General features: G+C 42.3%; 1 protein-coding gene across 2 annotated transcripts in view; it reads left to right on the top strand.

Moving 5' to 3' along the window:
- The window catches only part of NMD3 (NMD3 ribosome export adaptor), a 105,965-nt gene extending 86,201 nt beyond the window's left edge, over positions 1 to 19,764 (top strand). For both annotated transcript variants that reach the window (XM_085860460.1, XM_085860470.1), the window contains 3 exons: positions 2,791 to 2,863; positions 13,745 to 13,848; positions 19,643 to 19,764. In XM_085860460.1, the coding sequence (XP_085716586.1) occupies positions 2,791 to 2,863; positions 13,745 to 13,848; positions 19,643 to 19,757 (292 nt within the window). In that variant the 3' untranslated portion in view covers positions 19,758 to 19,764. The remainder of the gene's footprint in view (positions 1 to 2,790; positions 2,864 to 13,744; positions 13,849 to 19,642) is intronic.
- Positions 19,765 to 21,555: the final 1,791 nt, after the last annotated feature.

The following is a 21,555-nucleotide window of genomic DNA, read 5'->3' as shown; positions in this document are numbered from 1 at the left end:
CTGGTGTGGTCAGCAGACCAACGCAACCCCCAGAACGCTAAGGGAGAGGTTGGTCGGAGGAATACTGGTTGTGTCTAAGGTGTGGGAATGTGTGGTGTGCTGTAGTGCAATGTGGGGGGGGGGGGTGAAGTGTTATGCCAGAGGAAAATGGTATTGCAAGTCAGTAAAGATGTTCTCTGTGCGTCCAAAGAAGATGGGATAGATGGGTGGATAGAGAGAGGAGAGAATGATGCAAAAGGAGAAAGATCCCTAACCTAGCCGTGTAAAGGTCTGTATGTGTAACGTGTACCTCCGTGGGATGCTCCATCTGAGTGTTCCAACCTCTTGATATGGCGCGTTGTCTCCTGCTTAATTACTTTGCCGGGGCTCGTGGCAACGTGCACTCCGCACTTGTCCGTCTGGCTTCACGAGAGTGGCGGAACGTTGACAGCACGACAGGGAGTCTCGGCAGTCGCTCCGGATCAGACTCTCAAGAAGAAGCTTGTCCTGGCAATCACACACCAATTGTGAGACAGGAAGCGGAGGAGAGAAGCGAGTGAAGAGCCAGCAAGGAGCCGAGCAGATAGCGAAGTGTGACTTACGGCTCTGCGCTCCCCCTTTTTTGAGCCCCGGGAGAAGGGTGGGGTGACGACTGGAAAGCAACGTGTTGTAACCTGAATCCTGCTCCAATATTGGGCCACAGCGGCCCTAGCCACACCCTGCCAGGCTCTGGGACCAGAAACCGTTTCACTTTCCCACCCGCTTCGGCACGGGTTGGAGCTCCTGACTCAACATAGGGCATGCTCCCTGAGCTGGCACCCCGGCCTTGAACGTACTCAGAGTGCAGTCTGAATGTAGAATAGCAACAGACTTTCCCCACCACCCACGGGTCTCCTTATGAGCCAAAATGCACACCCGGGCCCCGAACCAAACTCCCAGATCGCCCAGACCCGCTGTGGTCTGGCAACTGGATGTGGGCTGTATCAATCTCACATGCTCACCGGGACGTCACTGGTGAGATGCGGTCAAGCTATTGACGTCTGTTGCTTGGTCAAGTATCGCACAGTGCCGAGGGCAATCCGAGTCGTGCGGTGTTCCTCAAAATAGAGTGGCAAATTGTAGCGATGCTACAATTGATTGATTGAGGAGACGGTAGAAGAATCAGTTGAGCCCATGTCGTACCGCAGATGTACGAAGGGGTGTGGGAATAATTTTCCCTTGTGCGAGAGGCGTTTGTGGTTGAAGTGGTGAGGTTTGGTGAGCGAAGTGTGAAGTAAGGTGAGATGTCGGTTGGGAATTGGCATGCATATTTGATCGAAATAATGGCATGCGATGTGCGGGTTGTGTAGTGTGTAGATGTGGTGGATCTGAGCACGGGAGGAATCATGGTGTGCTTATTATCAATTGCTTATGGAATGCCATGTGTACTTGCATGCTTGTTTTGTGCTATGGCTAAAAGGAAAAGGTTGGAGTAGGAATCAGAGTATGAATTAGAGACAGTTACTCGACCGAACTACGAGACCCACGCAATGCACTTCGTCCTGTTAACCCACCAGACATGATGGGAGGGCTAACTACACAGAGACGAATGAAATAACTGCCTAGGGATCACTGTATGTTGGGTGCCATTGCCTTTGAGGTAAGTTGTTTTGCAGAACTGCAGCAAAATTATATATATATATATATATATATATATATATATATATATATATATATATATATATATATATATATATATATATATATCGTAGCAGGGTGGATGATATTGGGGTGGGCGGGGGGAGGGGTATAATAGGACTTTGTGACCACTCTGTTGGGGGTACAGTACATTTCTCTGTGTGCGAAGTTGATTTTACGATTTCTTTGTTTCGGGTCTCATGATCGTGGTCATGATCATGGTTATGGTCATGGTCACTTGACAGTCGCAATTCCACGGGGTTTCTGCAAATCTCAAGGGATTGTGAGTTGGACAGGCCACCATGACAGGCGATTTTAAAATCTCTCTCTAGCTTCAACCTTTGTAGCTGCTTGAAAGGTAATATTAAATAATCCCTGACCCCATTCCGTCGTGGTTGTTGGGAAGTGTTTTCTAGGCCCCCAAAGAAAATAGACTGGGCAGCAAGGTACTTCTGCTAGTCTACAATAATGATTATAGTTTTCTTAAGTCAAATTGTCTGTAAAATGAACCCTTGTGTCTTGTTATTTTCACTGATATATATATTTTTTTTTACTTAAGCCTCAAAATTGCAATATTTGCTATCTGTTAATGTGTTGATGGTATTTAAATTTGTGAATGGTCAGAATGCCCGAGTGACATGTTACATTGCGTTGATTGGCTGTCCAGCTTGGCTCACTCCCACCTTTGGGTATTTAGGGTGATGTGGAAATGTTCATCACTCTTGAGAAAGGTTAATGGATGCATGTTGCTTTTATTTGCACATGTTGATCGAAACTGTTGAGTCATTCTTTGTTCAGTTGAAGGTTGGAGAATTTACCATGGCATCTGTTTATTATACTCGTAACCGCAAATCTTTACTTGTATGTGTATGCATGTGTGTGTGTTTATATGTGGATATATATATATATATATATATATATATATATATATATATATATATATATATATATATATATATATATATATATATATATATATATATATGTATTCAGGTGGCAATATTTTAAAATGATGTAAATAATCTTTAATTATTGTACTTGGCATAATTTTCAGTTATGTCATTGTCTTTGTTCATGAGCAACTACAGTTCCCATACACAACAGCTTTAAGTTTATAGTTGTTTTTTTTTCCAGCTTTGATCTTGCCAATGCAAATTTGAACAACAAGGATTTTGACGACTTGAAGCTCCACAACCAGCCAGATGTGGTAACTTTTGCATTCATTGCTATGTTGCCTAACTATCTCATTGCTTGTATCTCAGGCTTGTGGAGGGGCACTGATTTTTTTGTGGGGGGGGAGGGGGAGGGAATTGCTCCAACACTTGAAATTTTTAGTTGGCACGTCCTTCTCCCTCCCTGTTATATATTGGCATTTTAATGCAGGTGAATCCTTCCCAGCCTCCTTAGCCTTTAGCCAAGCTGTTTTTTGTTGTCTCCCCATCTTTTTCTTTTCTTAGATATGTAATTCCACATTGGCTCACCTCACCCTGTTTATTCCCTCCATGTTTCCTTTTACCCGTCTTCGACAATTTTTTTTGTTGTTGCGTTATCACTTCTTCCCATTGTCACAGTCAGTGACACATTGTTGCTATAGCTGTTAAATCTTCCAAACTCAGAATAAATGTATAAAGTCTTGCCATATGTTGCAAACACACATGGCTGTGCTTGGTCTTGTGCCAGCTCATGCCCCACCCCTTCTTTTTTCTGGCTTTGCACTCTCCATTACCATTCTTTGGCACTACAATTCCACCAACTGCTTTCATCTGCCACTCTCTCCTTGCTTCTGCCACTCAGCTTTCCTTAATTTCCTCTCATTCTTCTCATCATTCTTCTGAAACCTCCCCATCTTCTTTCGGTTGCCCAAATAATAATATGGTTTTGGATGTACGATCTTTTCTGAGAGATACGTAAGAACATAAGACATATACAGTGTGGGTTGAACATAATGTTCCTTGTGGTTAACCAAATGCTGTTCTTTTGGAAGTCGATCTATTGAAATTGTATAAAAGGCTTCAGATTTTTTTCCAAGTTAAACTTTCTGACTCAAGGTGGAGTCATCAGCCAAGTTGCACATGAGGGGTTATCCAAGGAGATGTAAAGTTGTTATTGTAAGCTGGAGATGTGCATGAGAAGAAGCCATGAAAAAGAATATGCTTGTTGCGCATGTAGAGGAAGTCTCAGTCAAAGGAGAGTCAATCCCAGATATAACAGTTTGAAATTTTGGATTAAAGCAAGATACCAGACTGTAAAAATTTTTAGAGAGTTTAGAGAGACTGCCTCAACCTTTTATGGGAGAGAAGGTTCAAGTCCAGGATTTTGGTGCCTACTGGAAAACAAATTTGCTGATTTGTGATAAAGTGAGTTGGAGATGATGCCTGGTGTTGGCTTAATGGTTAGGGCGGTGGGCTTTGGATCCTAGGGTCTTGAGTTCAAATCCTCCTCGGCTGTTGAATTAATACCAGGTGGGGTTGACTCAGCTTGTCTTCCTTCCGAGGTTGGTAAAATGAGTACCAGCTTGCTGGGATGATTGAGCCATTTGAGTATCCTGTGTCAGAGTGGCGACCTGTCCAGGATTGTGCCCAATAGCCCGGGAGACTGCTTAGGCAGCACCAATGTTCGACACAAAGTATGGTCCCAATGGATTTGGATTTTTGAAGTTGGAATCAGTTATCACAGCAGATATCAAGATCAGCTATTAAGATCATTAATCTCCATCATTTTCCTTATAATGGAGACCTCCAGTGTGTTGTTGAGAAGACCATGTTTGATACTCTTTCTTTGAATTGAAATAACATGGGCCATATTTTAACCAGACAGTTGTCAAATGGAGAAGGACTTTGTGAAAAGGAGAGATAAAGTAAGAGCCAGTTCAGCAGAACAGATCCTGGGATGACAACCAATGCCATCAGGTCCACCTGCAGATGTTGTTGTCCACCAGGAGCTCTTCCATATTGCTGAAGGAGAAGCTTGTCTGGGATTGTGCACTTTGTCAAAAGATTGGAGAGGAAGTGGAAGGGAAGGTCATTAAATCAATGACTTTTGGGTGCAATTGAGCTTCGTTGAGTGAAGGTGCAAAGTAAGGCACACATTGGAGACTGATTTTCCAAGCTGCCACCTGTTCTTGAATAACAAAGACAGAACACTGAGATCAGCAATGAGGTTGGCGTGATGGTGAGTTTCCGCTTGTTTGGAGTTGGCGATACAGGTTGTGGGCCTTTTCATCAACCTTTAGTTGGGATATACTTCTAAAATGCAAAAGCAAGTCGGTCACTGACAATACCTGCAATGTATACATCTGTGAACCAGTTTTCAATCTGGGCATGACAAATGTAGGCATTAATTGGTGAAGAAGAGAAAATGCCAATTTTTTTTTGTCGTTGTGCCACACAACCTTCATATTCGTACTCGAAGAAAGGTTGTGATTATAATATGTTGTCTCATTGAGTGTTCTGGTATGTATTTCCAAATTATATGACAGTGAGCAATCGGTGAGTATGGTCCAGGCAATTAACCTAAAAGGAATTTTAAAAGGCACTCCGTATTCGGTGTTTTACGAGGATCACTTTGACGGGGACTATTTCAATAAAAGTTTTAAACTTGTGCCATCTTTTAGAGTTCGATTTTGTTCGAAGATAAAACTACTGAAGATATTCATTTTTATTGGGCTATTTGCAATCTTAGTATGCTCCAAGTTGCATGGCTGAACGGGAGTTGTAAGTACATCCATTGTTACCCCTCTGTATATTATAGCGGCATCCATAGGCAGGTTCTCTAAAGATCCAAGAAATTTCCCAACAAAGCCATCTTCATTTTGTGCTGTAGTTATAAATGTATCAATACTTGTTTTCAATGATACACCAGGCATTACATTTTGATATACATGACTGGCTCCAAATTCATGTGCTTGGTATTTTTCGTAAAACATTCATTATGAGAATGAACAAAACCATGAATACTTCAGGAAATGGTCAGTCCAACCATTGGCTGATGGCTAACAAGGAAGTGCTTCCCAATGGCTTTCATAGATTCATAGACCTAGTTCATGAACTATATTGCACCTGCTGCTTCAGCTTCTCAATGTGCAATGTGAACAGCCTTCTCCATTGATACAATTTTGTTTGCAATTCTTTTTCAAAAATAACATTTGTCACCTTTGAGGAAGTCATTTTAAACAAGTTCGAATTGCGAACATACCCCATGGGAGTTCATTCATACAATGCTGAGGTGAGCGATAGCACGGACGACCGAGAGTTTTGATATTTGGTAAGATTTTCATCGCATCAGAAAAAGAAACCAGAACACCTCACAAGAGTGAGGCTAGTTTCATATCATCATTTGCAACTTAATTTTGCGTTGGGAATCACCCAGCGCATTTAATTTTTTTATATTAACAATTTTAAGAAAATGGGCCGAAAGGGCCGTTTCTCAGCCCAAATGGCCAGAATCTCACTTTGGGCTCAGTTAATGCCTGGGGAATGGTCTCTAGAATATACCAGTCAAGTTTGGTTCGGTTCCGTCCACTAATAACCGAGAAAGAACAATTTTAAGAAAATGGGCCAAAATGGGCGGTTCCTCTGCGCAAAGGGCCACAATCGCACTTTGGGCTCAGTTAATGCCTGCGCATGTGTGTCTAGTCTAGTGTATGCCTGTCAATTTTCATCAAATTCTGTTCACGAATAATGGAGAAATAGGCGTTCAAATAAACTGTACAAAAGAAAAGAGAGAACACAAGCGGCACTTAAACCCCGTGGGGTGAAGACCCCACGGGGTAAAAAGATATATTTTGACATACTGGCTTTCTAAAACCGAACAAATTACTCTGGAATCTTTGTGCTTGCAACTGTTTGTGTTCTGCATCATTCAGAAGCTTTGGCATTTCTTCCCTCAGGGTGTGCATATAGTGTTCAAGGCCACCTTCTTTCCTGCCTTGCTGACCTCCATTCATGCTGTCAGTGTGCAACTCTCAATTGAATCCTCTCATATCCTTTCCAGTTGAGGCAGGAATTCCCCAAGCTAGTGTTTAGTGCCTTGTCATGTTCCTCACTTGCATTCATGGCCTCTTAACACTTTGGTGGGGTGGTGGGGGGAAACTCTTCTCCTTTTTTTCTACTCTGACTTGACATCATGGCATACAATTCCATAGCTCACTGACAGGTCAGCCACAACTATTCCCTCTCTACAGACTTAGAAGGGATCAAATGCTGGTCTAACAAATATATTTCAACCCAGACATATCTTACTCTCACTCTGTCTCTTCAAAAGGATCATGAAAGAAATCCATTGATGTGTATTCAAATATAAGAGGTTGTAAGAGATTTTGTAATCCAGCTTTGATACCAATGAAAGATATTCGTCGTCTCCAACTTCTGGGCCTTACCATCAGCGACCACCTCCCCTGAGCAGACCATGTGTCAAAGCTGGTTTCCATAATCAGCTGCTGTTTGGACATCTGTTGTGCAAAGTACTTCCTTGGGAAATCTTAAGTCTTCACAGCCTGCAATCCCTTTGTCCTTAGCTCAATGAAGTGTCACTCTTCCTTTTGAGCTGGTGCCCCTGATTCATAGCTGTCTTCCCTGGATACTGTACAAAAGGTTTTAACATTTGTTAAAGCTCTCAACAGCTTTGGCATTTCTCACAAAGAAGCAGAAGTACAGTGCCTCTTGCCCTCTGATCATAAACGCATATGTGGCCTCTCGGTTGTACCTCCTGTGCTCAGGGCTGTTCTCCCTTTGATCTTTCATCTCTCTGTCCCCTGTCGTTCCGGATCACCTGCTCTACCAGCAACCTCCTGGAGCTCTCAAAAGCTGAACTTACGACACACTTCCACTCTTTTGTTCCTCACTTCTGCTCACTTCTCTCTTCTCCTCTTTTCTTAATCTGTTGAAAACCATTCTTTCTTCCAGGATTTCAATTCGACAGTGAACTCGCATCTCAAGTCATCCACCATCACTACCTCTGATATTTTATCATCATTAACCCTCCCCAGGGTTTGTGCAGACTCATGGGAACCCTTTGAATGATTTTTCAGTTTCTTGGGTAATAACCTACCCCCCCACCCCCACACCCTCCCAAAAAATCCACCCTTTTGCTTATGCACAATTTTTGCGTTCCTCACATTATGATAAATCATCTAACGGACTGACAAATCCTGCAAAAAAAAAAAAAAAACAGTAATAAAAACATCTAATTGGGGCCAAATGGCTCACATGTTAATGATAAGAATCCTCACTCAACTCGCGTTTGTCATGTCGAGGGCCGAGTTCACAATATGCGAGCATCTATCTATATATTAATACTGAAGGACCAATTTTGTGCTCCTCCTCGCGGTCACGTCACGTTTTTCTCCGTACTGTGACCTGAACTGAAGGAAACTTCATACCTGTAAGAGTGCATCGCACATCGTGGCAATAGTCAACCTTCAACTCTGAAGCATCTATCTATATATTAATACTGAAGGACCAACTTTGTGCTCCTCCTAGCAGTCGCATCACGTTTTTCTCGGTACTGTGACCTGGACTGAAAGAAACTTCGTACCTGTAAGAGTGCATCGCACATCGTGGCAATAGTCAACCTTCAACTCTGAAGCACCTATCTATATATTGATACTGAAGGACCAATTTTGTGCTCCTCCTCGCGGTCACGTCACGTTTTTCTCCGTACTGTGACCTGAACTGAAGGAAACTTCATACCTGTAAGAGTGCATCGCACATCGTGGCAATAGTCAACCTTCAACTCTGAAGCATCTATCTATATATTAATACTGAAGGACCAACTTTGTGCTCCTCCTAGCAGTCGCATCACGTTTTTTCTCGGTACTGTGACCTGGACTGAAAGAAACTTCGTACCTGTAAGAGTGCATCGCACATCGTGGCAATAGTCAACCTTCAACTCTGAAGCACCTATCTATATATTGATACTGAAGGACCAATTTTGTGCTCCTCCTAGCGGTCGCATCACGTTTTTCTCGGTACTGTGACCTGAGAAGTTTTGACATGGTGCACGTCAAAGTAGACACGTGCACAAATCGGGGGACTTCACAAGGAGTAGTGTACACCAAAAATGTCGTGTACAAGGACATTTTGTAGGCCTCATTAGGTAAGGCCATGGAGTACATCGACTGGGATCCGGCTCTCACAAGAGCCGCCACTGGTTGTCATATTGGGCTCATGGAACGGAATCCGTCTGTGATGGGGTTTCGGCTAGTTTCTATGAGTTGATGATGCTCTGGCTACACTTTTTCATACGTTCTTTGTTTGCTCATCATATCAGTGGCTCTCGGGGCAGATATGTGCAAACTTTTTCACTCTCCGAAATTGGAATTTTCTTCAGTTACGCCATTGACTCCCACCTGTTCCCAATGCCCTTTTTTATCAGGTTCAGCTGTCACAGACAAGTGGGTTTTTGTGTATATAGTGTCAAGGCTCATGGAGAAGCTAAAACACAAGATAAGGAGATTCATGGTTCTTTTAATGGTGAGTGGTTAGAAATGTCACCAAGAATAATGCCCAAAAGGAAGTCACGTCGGAGAATGAAGAAAGACTTGTACAACATTTCATTTTCTTTGGATGAGAAAGTGAAGGCCTTGAATAATTTATTTTTAGGCTCATCCGTTTTCAAAGTTAATTATTCATTTATTTTGTCTCCAGTTTTTAGGCTCATGGAGGAGCTATGACACAACAGAACAACAAAACAGGAGAAAGAGAGGAGGAGAGGGAAAGGGTAACATCAATAGCAGGGCTAAGGGATGAAATAGAGGGAGACTGAGAAATAATGGTGTTTAGGACACTTGTGCTGATGCTGTCAAGGCCATTTGCAGAATCAGTCATGGGTTGGCAGAAACTTCTCCACCTTTTCAGTTGAAAAAGGCAGAGTCCAGGAGTAGTTGGGTGTGACTGGGAAGGGTGGGTACAAAGAGCTAGGAGTTGGGACATAAGATTTGGAAGCAAATATAGAATTGAGATATTTGGCCTTCTTATGAGCAGTCAGCTGTGCCATTTGAAGTGATAGAGGGGATGGAGTGGGAACAAGGTGCCATCTGGTTTTTGAGGAAGGAGACAAGTTTGAAAGGTCATTATTGAGATTGGCCAGATTTTGTTTTATTGTGTTCCTGAGAGTGAACACACTTGTGGCTTTGTGAAGTGATCGAACATTGCCTTCGGTTGTATTTACCTTCCAGGAGAATGCGGCAAGTTGTTTCAAGGCAACTGCCTCAACACTGGTTTCAGTGCAGCATCAGTGGGCGGAAAGGTGACAAATGAAGACGAAATGGGATTAATTTGTGCATCAGAAAGAGCAGGTGTCTGTGGAAGAATTCCCAGGCTGAGTAAATAGCAGTGGTGGTAGATATAGAAGGCCATTTCTGAAGTGAGATGGGGCTTGTATTCCATGCCAGTCAGCCGGAGTGAACCACCAGATTCGTTGGCATTGAGGCAGCTAGCTCTATGAAAATATCCAGAGACATGTTGACTCTTACAAACACATAAGCAGATTAAGCAATTGGAGCGGAGGAAGAACATTATCAGGAAAGTTGGTCATTACAAAGTCCAGAATGGAGGATTTGCCATTTGCAGAAATCTGGTTCAGAAAGTTCACAGATTGAGTCAGTCCCTTGGAGTCATAGAAGGCCTTTGCTGAAGTGCCATGGATGGTGAGAGATGTACCAATACCCAGCCAATTGGCATGGTGACAGTTGAAATCACCACATATGAGGAAGAGAGAGTTGGGATGGGTGTTTAAAAGTTGATTCATGTTGGTTGAGAGAGATATGCAAATGGAGTCATCACTGTAAGTAAGGAGGACGGTACAACACAGACAAGCAAGTTGCGATTGCAGGAAAGTCATAGCAAAGGTAATCCTCGGGGTCTGGAGGTGTAAGAGCAGTACACGGACAGTAAGAAATCGAGTTTTTGATGTAAAGCGCAACTCCACCATTGGGGCGGGGTTCAGGCCTATTGACTCGGAGGAGACGACATCCAGGGAGAGACATCAAGGAGTCAGTGCCATCCTGTGGGAGGAAGGATTCTGATGAGAAGATGATGTCCAGTTTATCCACAGCTGCTTGGATTGAAAGATCTGTCAGGTTGAAGCAGAGGCCTTGGATGTTTGAGGTTCACACAGTTAGGGACAGGAGAGGAGGCACTGTTGGAAGGGTGCAGGAATGTGGAGAGGAGGTGGGGGAACTTGGAAAGGGGATGGGGCAAAGGCAAAATTGTGAATGGGGGGAGGGGGAAATCTGGGAGGGAGAAGCTTTGGAGGGGAGAGGGGTGGGGCGAGGGTGAAGATGGGAGAATGTGGGGTGAGGAGGAATATGGGAAAAGGCAGGGTGAGTGCGAGGATGGAAGGGGATGGAGTTGGGGTGATGGGGAAGATGGGAGGGGTTGGCGAGGGGAGGAAGACTGGAGGCAACAGTGATGAAAGATGGGAGGAGTGTTTGAGGGAAGATAGGAGAGGGTGGGTTGTGGAGGAAGTTCGGTGAGGGGGAAGTAGGAAGGGGGCAGCTCAAGGTGAAGAAATGCTGAAGAGGGGATACCGGGAAGTGGTAGCATTGAGAGGACATGGGTATTTAGGAGGTGATGAGGGAGTGGGTACTGCCATGGAGCGGATTGACACAGTTTATGGATTTGTCACGTGCAGGCGTTTTTGTAAAGAATGCTTGTTGCTTTTTTCCCCCCTTGCAAGAAGGTTCCTTCTGCTTCGAACAACTTGTTTGTCTTTTACAATGGTTTGTTTTGAGGAATGAGCTCTTAAGTAGCAGCACATCTAAATTGAACTTTTTTTGTTTGTTCAAAAAGTACCCTTTTTACTCCAAAAGAACTTCGAAAAAGCCCTATTTTACTCTGGAAAATCCCTTGAATTTTCATACTTTCGCTGTGAACCCTACCTCCTCTACCTCTCTCTTCATCGACTGATATTTGCAGTTTGCTGTGTTACCTTCCCTATTCTTTCTCCGCCGAGTTATTTGTCTCTTTGTGTCCACGTGTTCGTTCCATTGTCGCTATCCTCTATCACGTCGCTCTTTCATAAGTCTAGACTGTCTACAGAAAGGAACATTTACATATTACATATACATGGGAAAGGGAGTGAAAAATGTTACCTTTTGCATTTGTAATATGTATGTAGATGGCCTTTTAAAATTTATTTCTGCTTTTTGATCAAGACAGTCAGCAGAAAATCTATTCCTTTTCTCAGCAGAAATTGTTTTTATTCCCACCACTAAAAATCTGTTTTATTATTCCGATGTCATTAAATTTTGACTGATTCTACAGTTAGCAGCATTTGAGCATGCAAAAACTATGGAAGTTCGATAAATTTAAGAAAATTAATCATCATCATGAACCATGATTTATATATATCGTCAGTTCTGCCAAAGCAGTTTCTTGATTTGGGTTACGATCCTGGATGGGTCACCACTCTGCCATAAATAATAAAGTATTATACGGTTAATTTTTTTTCACCCCTCGTATTTTGTTATTGGTTCACGAAAAAATATTTTCACGAAAAAATAAGTGACCACTATATTCGTTATTGTTGTCTGTCTGTCTGTCTGTCTGTCTGTCTGTCTGTCTGTCCCGAGCATAGCTCCGTGGGTTTTGATCCGATCCTGACAAAATTTTGGTGGGAGGTTTATATCATGATCTAGTTGTGTTTTCCTGAAAATGGACGTGGTGCGCCCATTATGGGCGGAGCCACGCCCAAAAACGTGTGTTTTTAGGGGGTAGCCGATTTCAATTTGCATCTTCTCCTCGGGGGTTTGTCAAATCTGACAGGGGTTTCGGTATTTGGTTAGCCCAATGGCACCTGCAATGCCCCACGGAGCTCAATTTTTCATTTTCGTCCCAAGGTCAAGGTCACAAGGTCACGAACTTAGAAAATTACGAATTTTGACATAAAAAAATTTCTTCTCCGAGGGGTTTGTCGAATCTGGCAGGGGTTTTGGTATTTGGTTAGCCCAATGGCACCTGCATAGCCCCACAGAGCTCGATTTTTCATTTTCGTCCCAAGGTCAAGACCACAAGGTCACGAACTTAGAAAATTGCAAATTCTGTTTTTAGGGGGTAGCCGATTTCAATTTGCATCTTTTTCGTTGGGGGTTTGTCGAATCTGGCACGGGTTTCGGTATTTGGTTAGCCCAATGGCACCTGCATAGCCCCACGGAGCTCGATTTTTCATTTTCGTCACAAGGTCAAGACTACAAGGTCACGAACTTAGAAAATTTCGAATTTTGACATAAAAATCATATGACCGCCCAAACTTTGAGAGCTCGGATGACAATATTTTTTTATGCATAATCTTGAGGTCATTCTCCACCTAACGTCTTGAAACCATTTTGCTCTATCTCGAACACCTTGGCCGTGGCGCCCCCTTCAAGTTTGTTTTTACGCTGATTTCATCAAAGTATGGATAATCCGAGGAGTGCAAAATGCCATATAGCCTATATGATGTTATATTGTTCCTGGAATGTTCCAGAGGAAGTTTTGCACCAAAGGTCATAATCCTTGACCTTTGACCTTTAAAGTTCACAAAGGTCAAATTTTCAAAGTTGTGGGAATAGAACCGGGTTTTCGACCTTCTTCGACGAAATAACTCCATTAAGCTATAGTACGTATCCTGTTTCCTTATTTTAATGTTCTCAACATTGTTTTGTGACCTTTAAAGGTTATGCAAAGGTCAAATTTTTTAAGTTGTTGAACGAAACCAGGTTTTCGACATTTTGCAGCTAATAACCTGTCACCCGTACCACATCATGTTGATCATTTTTATAACTTGGTCAAATATTATCACATTGTCTCATCCTTGACTTCTCAAACAATCTACATCGTCAAATACCGCTCGTGAACCATCGTCGTCTTCAGACTTGTTCTGTTTTATAATCTGTGAGAACCAATATCTGATGCATTTCAATGTTTGCTGATAATACCCAATGTTGTACACACTAAAACACCATCCGAATGAAAGGTTTTTTGGCATCTGGCAAAAACCACCTGCATTGCCCATGCTTTTGAAGTAATCATTGACAAATCATTACTTGACATAGTTTTACTTCTACTGATCCTAGTGCAGGACTAGCTATGTTTTCCTTTCTCTAAAGATCCTTGTGAAGAAGTTTTACAATCGACAACGCCGCCGGAACCGCAGAAACTGGCACTTGAAGCGCCTTGAAATGGAGGGTGAATCAAAGGACAAAGATGATGTGTAAGCATGTTTTTATCTCGCATACCTTTTGAAAATATCACAATTGGAAACATGGCATTAAAAAGGTTTGCAGAATTGCAGATTTCTGCCTCTAAACATGTCGTGCTTCAGAGAAATGCTAAATCGTCTGCTTGAACTTATGAATGTCCAAGACCTCAGGCATTGATGGATTTCTGCCTTTTTTGCCGACAGTTTTGGTCCATTTTAATTGGAGAAAAATGTTTTTCTCCATTGCTGCTTATCCCTACTTATCTAGGGCAGTTCAGTGATGGATTCATTCTAATGATTGATCTAAAAACATACTTTGACAGTTTCCTTTTCATTTTGTTATAATATTGTATTCAACCTTGTCTTATTTTATCTTGCACACAAAATTATTTATTTGGTTGCCAATCGGACTCTCAACCCCTTTTCAATCCTCACCGGTGTGTTAAGTACCAGTTTTAAGTAAGAGTAGACTTTAAGGCTGATACCTTACATAAAATGTAATCCTGCCTGAACGCTTTGTTGCAGTCGCTCTGTTACATCACAATTTGGCAAAACGTACTGAATAAGTTGTTCTTTTGTGTGGAAAGTCAAGGCACGTGGAACAGCAAGAACACAGAATAGAACAAAACGGAATAGAAAGAACAGTGGAAACTAGAATGGCACTCGGTGGGGCGCATATCTCCGCCAGGTTGAACAGTTTGTTTTGTATCCCACTGATGGGCTGAATCTGCATCTGGTCTTTACCAAAATCTAACTGGCTTGTTCTTGTCACCTACCCAACTCCTCCACCAGGTTTCATCATAACCCTTTGAAATACCATGTGATTATATCGTTTTTGGCCCTATCTCCCATTGGTGAAGAAACTATTCAAAAATTCTTGTAGACAGATCCAGATGTTCACCAAAATCGAATCAATTCATCCATGTCACTAACCCAATCTCTCCACAAAGTTCTGTCCATAGCTTTTTGAGATATCCTGCACACAAACAGACAGACAAACATTTGTGAAAACATGACCTTTGTCCACCTTCGGTGGCAGAAGTAATCAGGGAAATGTACCAACAACAGGGTAGAGGGACATTTGGATGAAGAATGGGTGAGTGGAAGAATGAGACAAAGAGCAGCAGGTTCACAAACTGCCAGAGGCTCTTGGGGAACAGACAGAATTCGTACAAGAGTGGCAGAAAGGAAACGTTTGGAGGGGCGTAGAAAAGCAATGTGGTAGGTATGGGCCTGTTCCACAAATGAGAGAAAGGTACGGGATTCTGAAAGAATGTATGCTGCACGGAGGGATGAGATGGGATGAGGAGTGAGGTTGAAAACGAGGCAATAGAAAACCGAGTTCACCAACCTGTAGCAGTGGTGGAGAAGCAGATCTTGGACTCAGCCTTCTGCTGAAATATGCCAACCCAACACTGATATATTCTTGGACTCCATCACCTCAAGGGGAGTAATATACAAGCAGCTGCCCTAGCCCAGAGTGGGGACCCACATTCCTTCTGCTGAAGCTCTTGGATCACTGCATTGAGCTTGGAGTGTCTCAGAATGGATTTTGCGCAACTGAGAATTCCATGGTGCCAGCCTGGCTTAAAAGCCAATTTGTCAGTGGTTCACCAAAGACAGTCTCAAACCTGAGGCCCGAACGGCTGGTCACAGAAGTCGACTCGGGGATTCAAAAGCTGTTGCTTGAGAAGGAACAGAGAGAGCATAGGATTGTTCTGCATCGAAGGATGTGTTCCAGGTAGGTGACGAATGACTTTTCTTTTTTTTTGCAAACCTGCAGAGTGTCTCCTGCAGCAGCCTGCCTCTTAGAAGTGTGCAAGACTGTTCTGCATACAGTGGAGTTATCTGAAAAATAATTGCACAGAGCATTATCTCGATAAGCGGAGAGGTCATTTGTATTGAGCAAGAATAAGGTTGGTCCTTCAACTGTCTTGCACAACACCAGCTTCAGAATTATCTTGTGACAATGCCATCAATAGCAACTTGTTGTTCCTACTATTGGAGGAAATCTTACGATCCAAGGACCATGTTATGGTCCTTGAAGACCATAATAATACAGCTTGCAAAGTAAGTTTGTGTGCCAGACAGTACACAAAGCTCAAAAGATGGCCAGAGAGATGGCCATGACTTCTCGTTCAAGATTTTGCATCTAAACCATTGTTTTGGTTCAAAGAACAACAAATTTCTCAATGGAAGAATAGCCATGGCAGAAACTAAGCTGATTATTAAAGTTTGGAGAGTTGGACAAGTGATGATTCCTGAGGTCTGCAATAAATGTAGATTCCATTGTGATTCCTGAGGCTCGACTTGTGATGCAGAGAAGACCGACTGATCTGTAATTGAGTGGATCAGACTTGGATCCCTTGTTTTGGATAGGGACGATGGTGCCACTTTTTATGATGGATGCAGGAGACAATCTGAGAAATATCTGAAGGAGAGAGAAATGAGGAAAGGATGGGGCAAAAGCACAGTTCGTGTTCCTTCTGATTAAAAAAATAATAATAAATTGTGTACACTGTCGAGGCTCATATGAGAGCTAGCACACAGAACGTACAACAAGGGGAGCAGGAGACAAGAGGGGTGGGAGAGGGAAGGAAAAAACAGTGTGGAACAGACACATGAGGAGATCTGTGGAAGAGAGAGGGATGGGTTGGGTTACACAGGGTAAACAAAATGGACACCACAGGGACTTTCAGATCCTCCAATGCAGTATTTGGTCTTCCGTTTGATTAAGTTTGTCCCATATCTGTGTGAACTGTGCTTCTACGGTGTCGGACCTCTCGTAGCTTCAACCTGTTGCTGCGTTTGAGCCTGGGGAGTAACTGGTGAAATCTATCGATCTGGGTTCTTCCCGAAATCTTTGTTCCTTGTTCCTTTCATGCTTCTTTCTACTTTTTCACATTTCTATTGGTTCATTATCAATCTTGCTTTTTCTTTTCTTTTATCTCTTTTACTCTTTTTTTTTTCTCTTTCTTTATCTGTCTGTCTGGAGAGAAGTGAATTCTTGCAGAATTTTTTCTGTAAGGCTCACGAGGCTGCGCCTGAATGTGTTTGAGGGGAGAGGAGTAGCAGCTGAAACCCGAATCCTATCCAAGTTTCTCCTGATGACTCCATCTTTGCTCTTTATTTATTTGGGTTTGTTCTGATGACTCCAATGCAGTATTTGGTTTTCCATTTGATTCTTCAGGATTACAATGCTAGTGCCATCAGGACCACTTGCAGAGGTGTCAAATTTGACCCTGAACCTCTCAGCCTTGGTGGGAGAGAAGTCTATGTGCTGCACAGCACAGTCTTGTTTTTGGGGGGTGGGGGAGGTGGGGGGAGGAGGAGTAGGAATACATATCGTGGAAGGGTTGGTTTTGGGACCTTGACCTTTTCATTAACTAGTAGCGGCAGGAAGGGTCATGTTATTGTCCTCTTTCTGGTATAGTATAGATTACAGTAGATCTTGGCTCATGTCCGTTAGCCTGTGGTGGATGCGTTAAGCATAGATGTCGGGATTCCTACAAATTTCTTTAAGTTTCGTGTTAAACAGCAGTCGTGACTGTTTAAAAAGGTAATCGTACACATTTGTGGTTTATAATATATTTTACTTCTGGTGGAGGTGCCCCATGATATGCCACGATAAGTTATTTATACACGTTAACATGGTGTTTGTCCATGGAGGAAAAACTACTTTGGCAGAGGGGATATTATGTTTTTAATTTTGTTTTGTAATAACATTAATATTATGCTATTATCATTCGTGTAAATTTTTTTTTGATTGGAAGCAGCCTTTGAAAAAATGCCATGTTTAGCTATATTAACACAGATATACACCTTAACAGGGATTTTGCCCAAGCCGGAAAAACCCCTTGGGGAGGGGGTAAAATTAAGTTGTTACAACCTCCATTGTGTGACCCTTCGTCTTCCTGTCAAGTTTGGTTGAGATTGGATAACTAATGACTGAATGTGTTGCAGTCAAAAAAAACAGACAGACAAACAGACACTAAATTGCGTATTTTAATATGAAGACATTATTTAGATGTTAATTTTTTTTTGCGAGCAGTGTCAAACATGACTCCATCCTTTCGGAATATAGTTGCAGAAGAGGAATTTGTTCCAGACACCGTTTTGATTAGCTGCCACCTCGCCTTGAAGGACACTGAAGGATATGAGAGGTTTGATATGCGAACCTGATGTTGGGTTCTGGCTTGTCTGAGGACTGAGGCATGTTGGTTTCAGTCTATACAGAAGAATGTTAGCTTTCTTTCAGGTGGGTTTGCATACAGGTGGAGAACGCAAGCTGCTTTTTGTGATGACCTACCACATGCCTCAGTGTACTCAGGTCGGGATTTTAAATCGGATGATGAGACGTGATGGGATGACCTGGTGAAGCAGATAAATCCATCTGTTGAGGAAGGAATTGCAGGAACTTGATATGAGGAGCTGATTAGTTACGGAACCAGTCTATGAAGGAGATAACAGATTTCATACGAGACCAACCTACCTTGCCGAACTGTCATACATCTCGTCACCTTGGTGGCTCCATGAAGACCACTGAGGAGAGGCCAACATTTTCAAAAGGGTGTGATCAGAGGAACAGGACAGCCTGGTGGGGAAGTTTGATGTGACCAAATAAAACTATGAATTGCTGCATTTTAGAGAGATGTGAGTTGGAAAACAGAGCGATTGAGTCAGGGCAGCTGCATCACAAAAGGCCTTGGCTGCAATACTGTGGATTGTTGCTCGAGGACTGACTCCAACTTGGATAGTGGTGATCGAGCAAGATTTTTGAGATTTTTAGCCGCGTCGCATTGTGAACGCTGGCTCGAAGAGAGCTCCGCGTTGTTCTTCTTCTTCTTCTTCTTCTTGTTCTTCTTGTTCTTCTTCTTCTACTGGTGAAGACAAAACCTTTCTCACGCGGCTCTTGGACACATTTGTCCTTGTTTATATTTTGCCTGAAATGTGCACACCTCTTTCATCCTCACAACCAACCTCTCCTTTCTTTTATTTGCCATCTTTACATTTCAGCTGAAAGTCGTGGCAACGTACATGTAATACCCCCATTCCAATTTTGCCATCTTGTGAATGCAGGAACCCACCTGGCTGATCAACATATGAATTATAGTGTCTTCTACATGTTTGGAGTGGGTGGATTTTTTCCTCTTTTTTATGTTCCAAACCGGTGGGGATGGTGTTTAAGAACCTAGTTTAACAAGCCAAATTAAGGAAAGGGTTACCCTTGACTTCCTGAGCCCAAAAGCATATTTTCTCCTTCACAACCTCCATCCAACTTGCTTCTGTTTCCTCACCTAGAGTGGAGTTTGTGCTTCATCTTGGGAAGAATCTCTAGATTGAGGATGACTATGTTGTTACTGAGAGTGTGGTACCTGAATTGTCTCCATTTTTCAAATTGAGGTCTGAGTGCATGCAAGTTGATCGAAAATGTTTTATGAGTCAGTACAAAACTTTGTTGACTTTGAAAACAATTTACCTATTTTCTACATGACGATGCAGTTTTTATTTTAATTTTAATGTATATTGGTGTAGGAAGAAGAGGGAAGAAGATTGGTGTAATTGTAATTATTTATTTTTGATTAAAATACAGTAATCCTTATGTTCTTTAACAAAACCACTTTAACAATAGAAGGGGTGTAATGAAAGTGCTTGGGCATTTTCACTTGGGTGGGTTACTTTAAGTTCTTGCATCCAACTTTTTCGCTCTTGCACACAACATTTTCTCCATCCATTTCATTTCATCATCTTTCACTTCACGAATATCTAAAACTACGTGTCATTTCATATGTTTCCTCTCTTTCAGGCAATTTGAAGATTTTGAAGAAGACTTGGAGGAGGATGAAATTCTGAGAAAAAACATCAACATCTATTCAGGTGTTGTAATAATAATTATTATTGCAGCACTGTTAAGCATTTGAGTTTTGTGCATCTATAAATGGAGTATGGAAGTATTCTTGATCACTGTATATTGTCATTAAAACCCATACAGCTGTGGCAAGTTAGTTGAACACATAAATACTTGGTATAGATGTTGCCCACCAACCACCCCCTCCCACCCCCCCCCCCATCTCCATCCCAAAAAGGTGAAAAAAGGAATCCACTTCAAGTCTATTAATATTATTTAAACAAAAACCTTAGGAGTCATGTGAAGTTGAAAGTCTGTTTTTCGATCGTGTTGACGTGCTGTGTGGGAGAGGTGGTGGAAGTGGGCATGGATGAAGGGGAGGGGCAGGGAGTGGGGGAAGCAGGCATGGGTGAAGGGGAGGGCAGGGAGTGGAGGAAGCAGAGAGGGGAAACAAAATAGGGGGATACACAGTGTTGTTGGGGGCATGTGGATGTGAAACAGATGTTGGGGTGGGGCAGGGGGGGGTGGTGAAAGGTGGAGTGAGTGGAGGAGGGTGCTGATGTGAAGGGATTTACCACCGTAGTCTCACACTCGTCACAGAGTGTGATCAGAGGTTTGTAATATCTTCATGGTCATCCAAAAATGCAGAAGAAGGCACTCGTGGTCATACAAAAAGGCGCTCTCCCATGATGTTTCATTTCATAAATTAGTTCTTTCTCTTTCACACGCCCAACTATGTTAGTATATGCCCATGGTTGTTATATTAAGCCTCATCCTCCCCCTTTCTTTTGGGTTAATCCAACTCTTTGATACTGAAACGGACACTTGTATGTCATAGACATCTGGAGATGTTTTTTTGGGGGGTGGGGGTTAATCCAAAGAAAAATGAGGCGAATCGGCTCAGTTGCAGTTTGTGAAAATCACAGAACTGCCCACTGTCTAATGCAGTGTCAGTTTCAACAATGCTAACTGCAATATCAGTCAGTCTACATGGCTTCAGAATCCTTTTTTGGCAGGATCATCAGCCCACCCACAGTGGAAAGGAATTCATCCACGGATAAATTCCCTGGCCTTCATCTCTGGGAGATGTCTTTTTATACAAAAAGGTTTTTTTTTAAAAAATCAGACATTATAACAAAGCGAAAGATATGTACGTTTGGCCCGAACACCTAATTAAAATGTCAAATCAAACTTGTCAAACTCCTACACATACACCTTGGCCCTAAGACCATGGCTCATGGTCATACAAAACACATCCCTCCTCAACTACAAGCTCAGAATGCATGGGAATACCATAAAAGTTGTGGATGATTTGCTCCTGTTGAGAGGAGATCTTTCAACATAAAATTTTTTTTTATTTTTAAATCATGTTGTAATAAAATTAGGGATGTGTACTTAAGTCCTAAAACAAAAGTGCACAGTCTGTGTCAAACCAATACACATGCACTTTGGCGTGAAGTCACTCATGGTCATACAAAAACAAGCATCTTAGCCTATATGGCTATACCAAAGCTGTTTGGGGTTTATGGTCGAAGCATTTTAGCCCAACCTCCATGTAACGGGAGACAGGATTGCAATCGTGTGTCAGCGTGTCTGTATCAGTGGTTTCATAACTTGTTTTTACCATTTGCACTTTGTCATCAATTTTTCAACAAATCTGTTATCACAATACGGAGAATAATCATTAACAATGAGAAAAGCCCGTTCAAAATGACAGGTGCACGAAATTAAACACAACACAGAGGATTACTTATGTAGAATGTGGAATGTTTTAATGATAATTATGATGTCGTAGGTTACGTGGTGTGACAGCCATGTTGGAAAAAAGGAAAAACTTTGGACCTCTGTATCTCCGAAATCGCTCCATGGAA

Source organism: Eptatretus burgeri, chromosome 2 (genome assembly GCF_056783735.1).
Source record: "Eptatretus burgeri isolate ZD-2024b chromosome 2, Ebu_testis_v1, whole genome shotgun sequence".
Classification (NCBI taxonomy): domain Eukaryota; kingdom Metazoa; phylum Chordata; class Myxini; order Myxiniformes; family Myxinidae; genus Eptatretus; species Eptatretus burgeri.
Note: the sequence above shows the minus strand (reverse complement) of the source record. Positions and strands in the feature narration are given on the sequence as shown.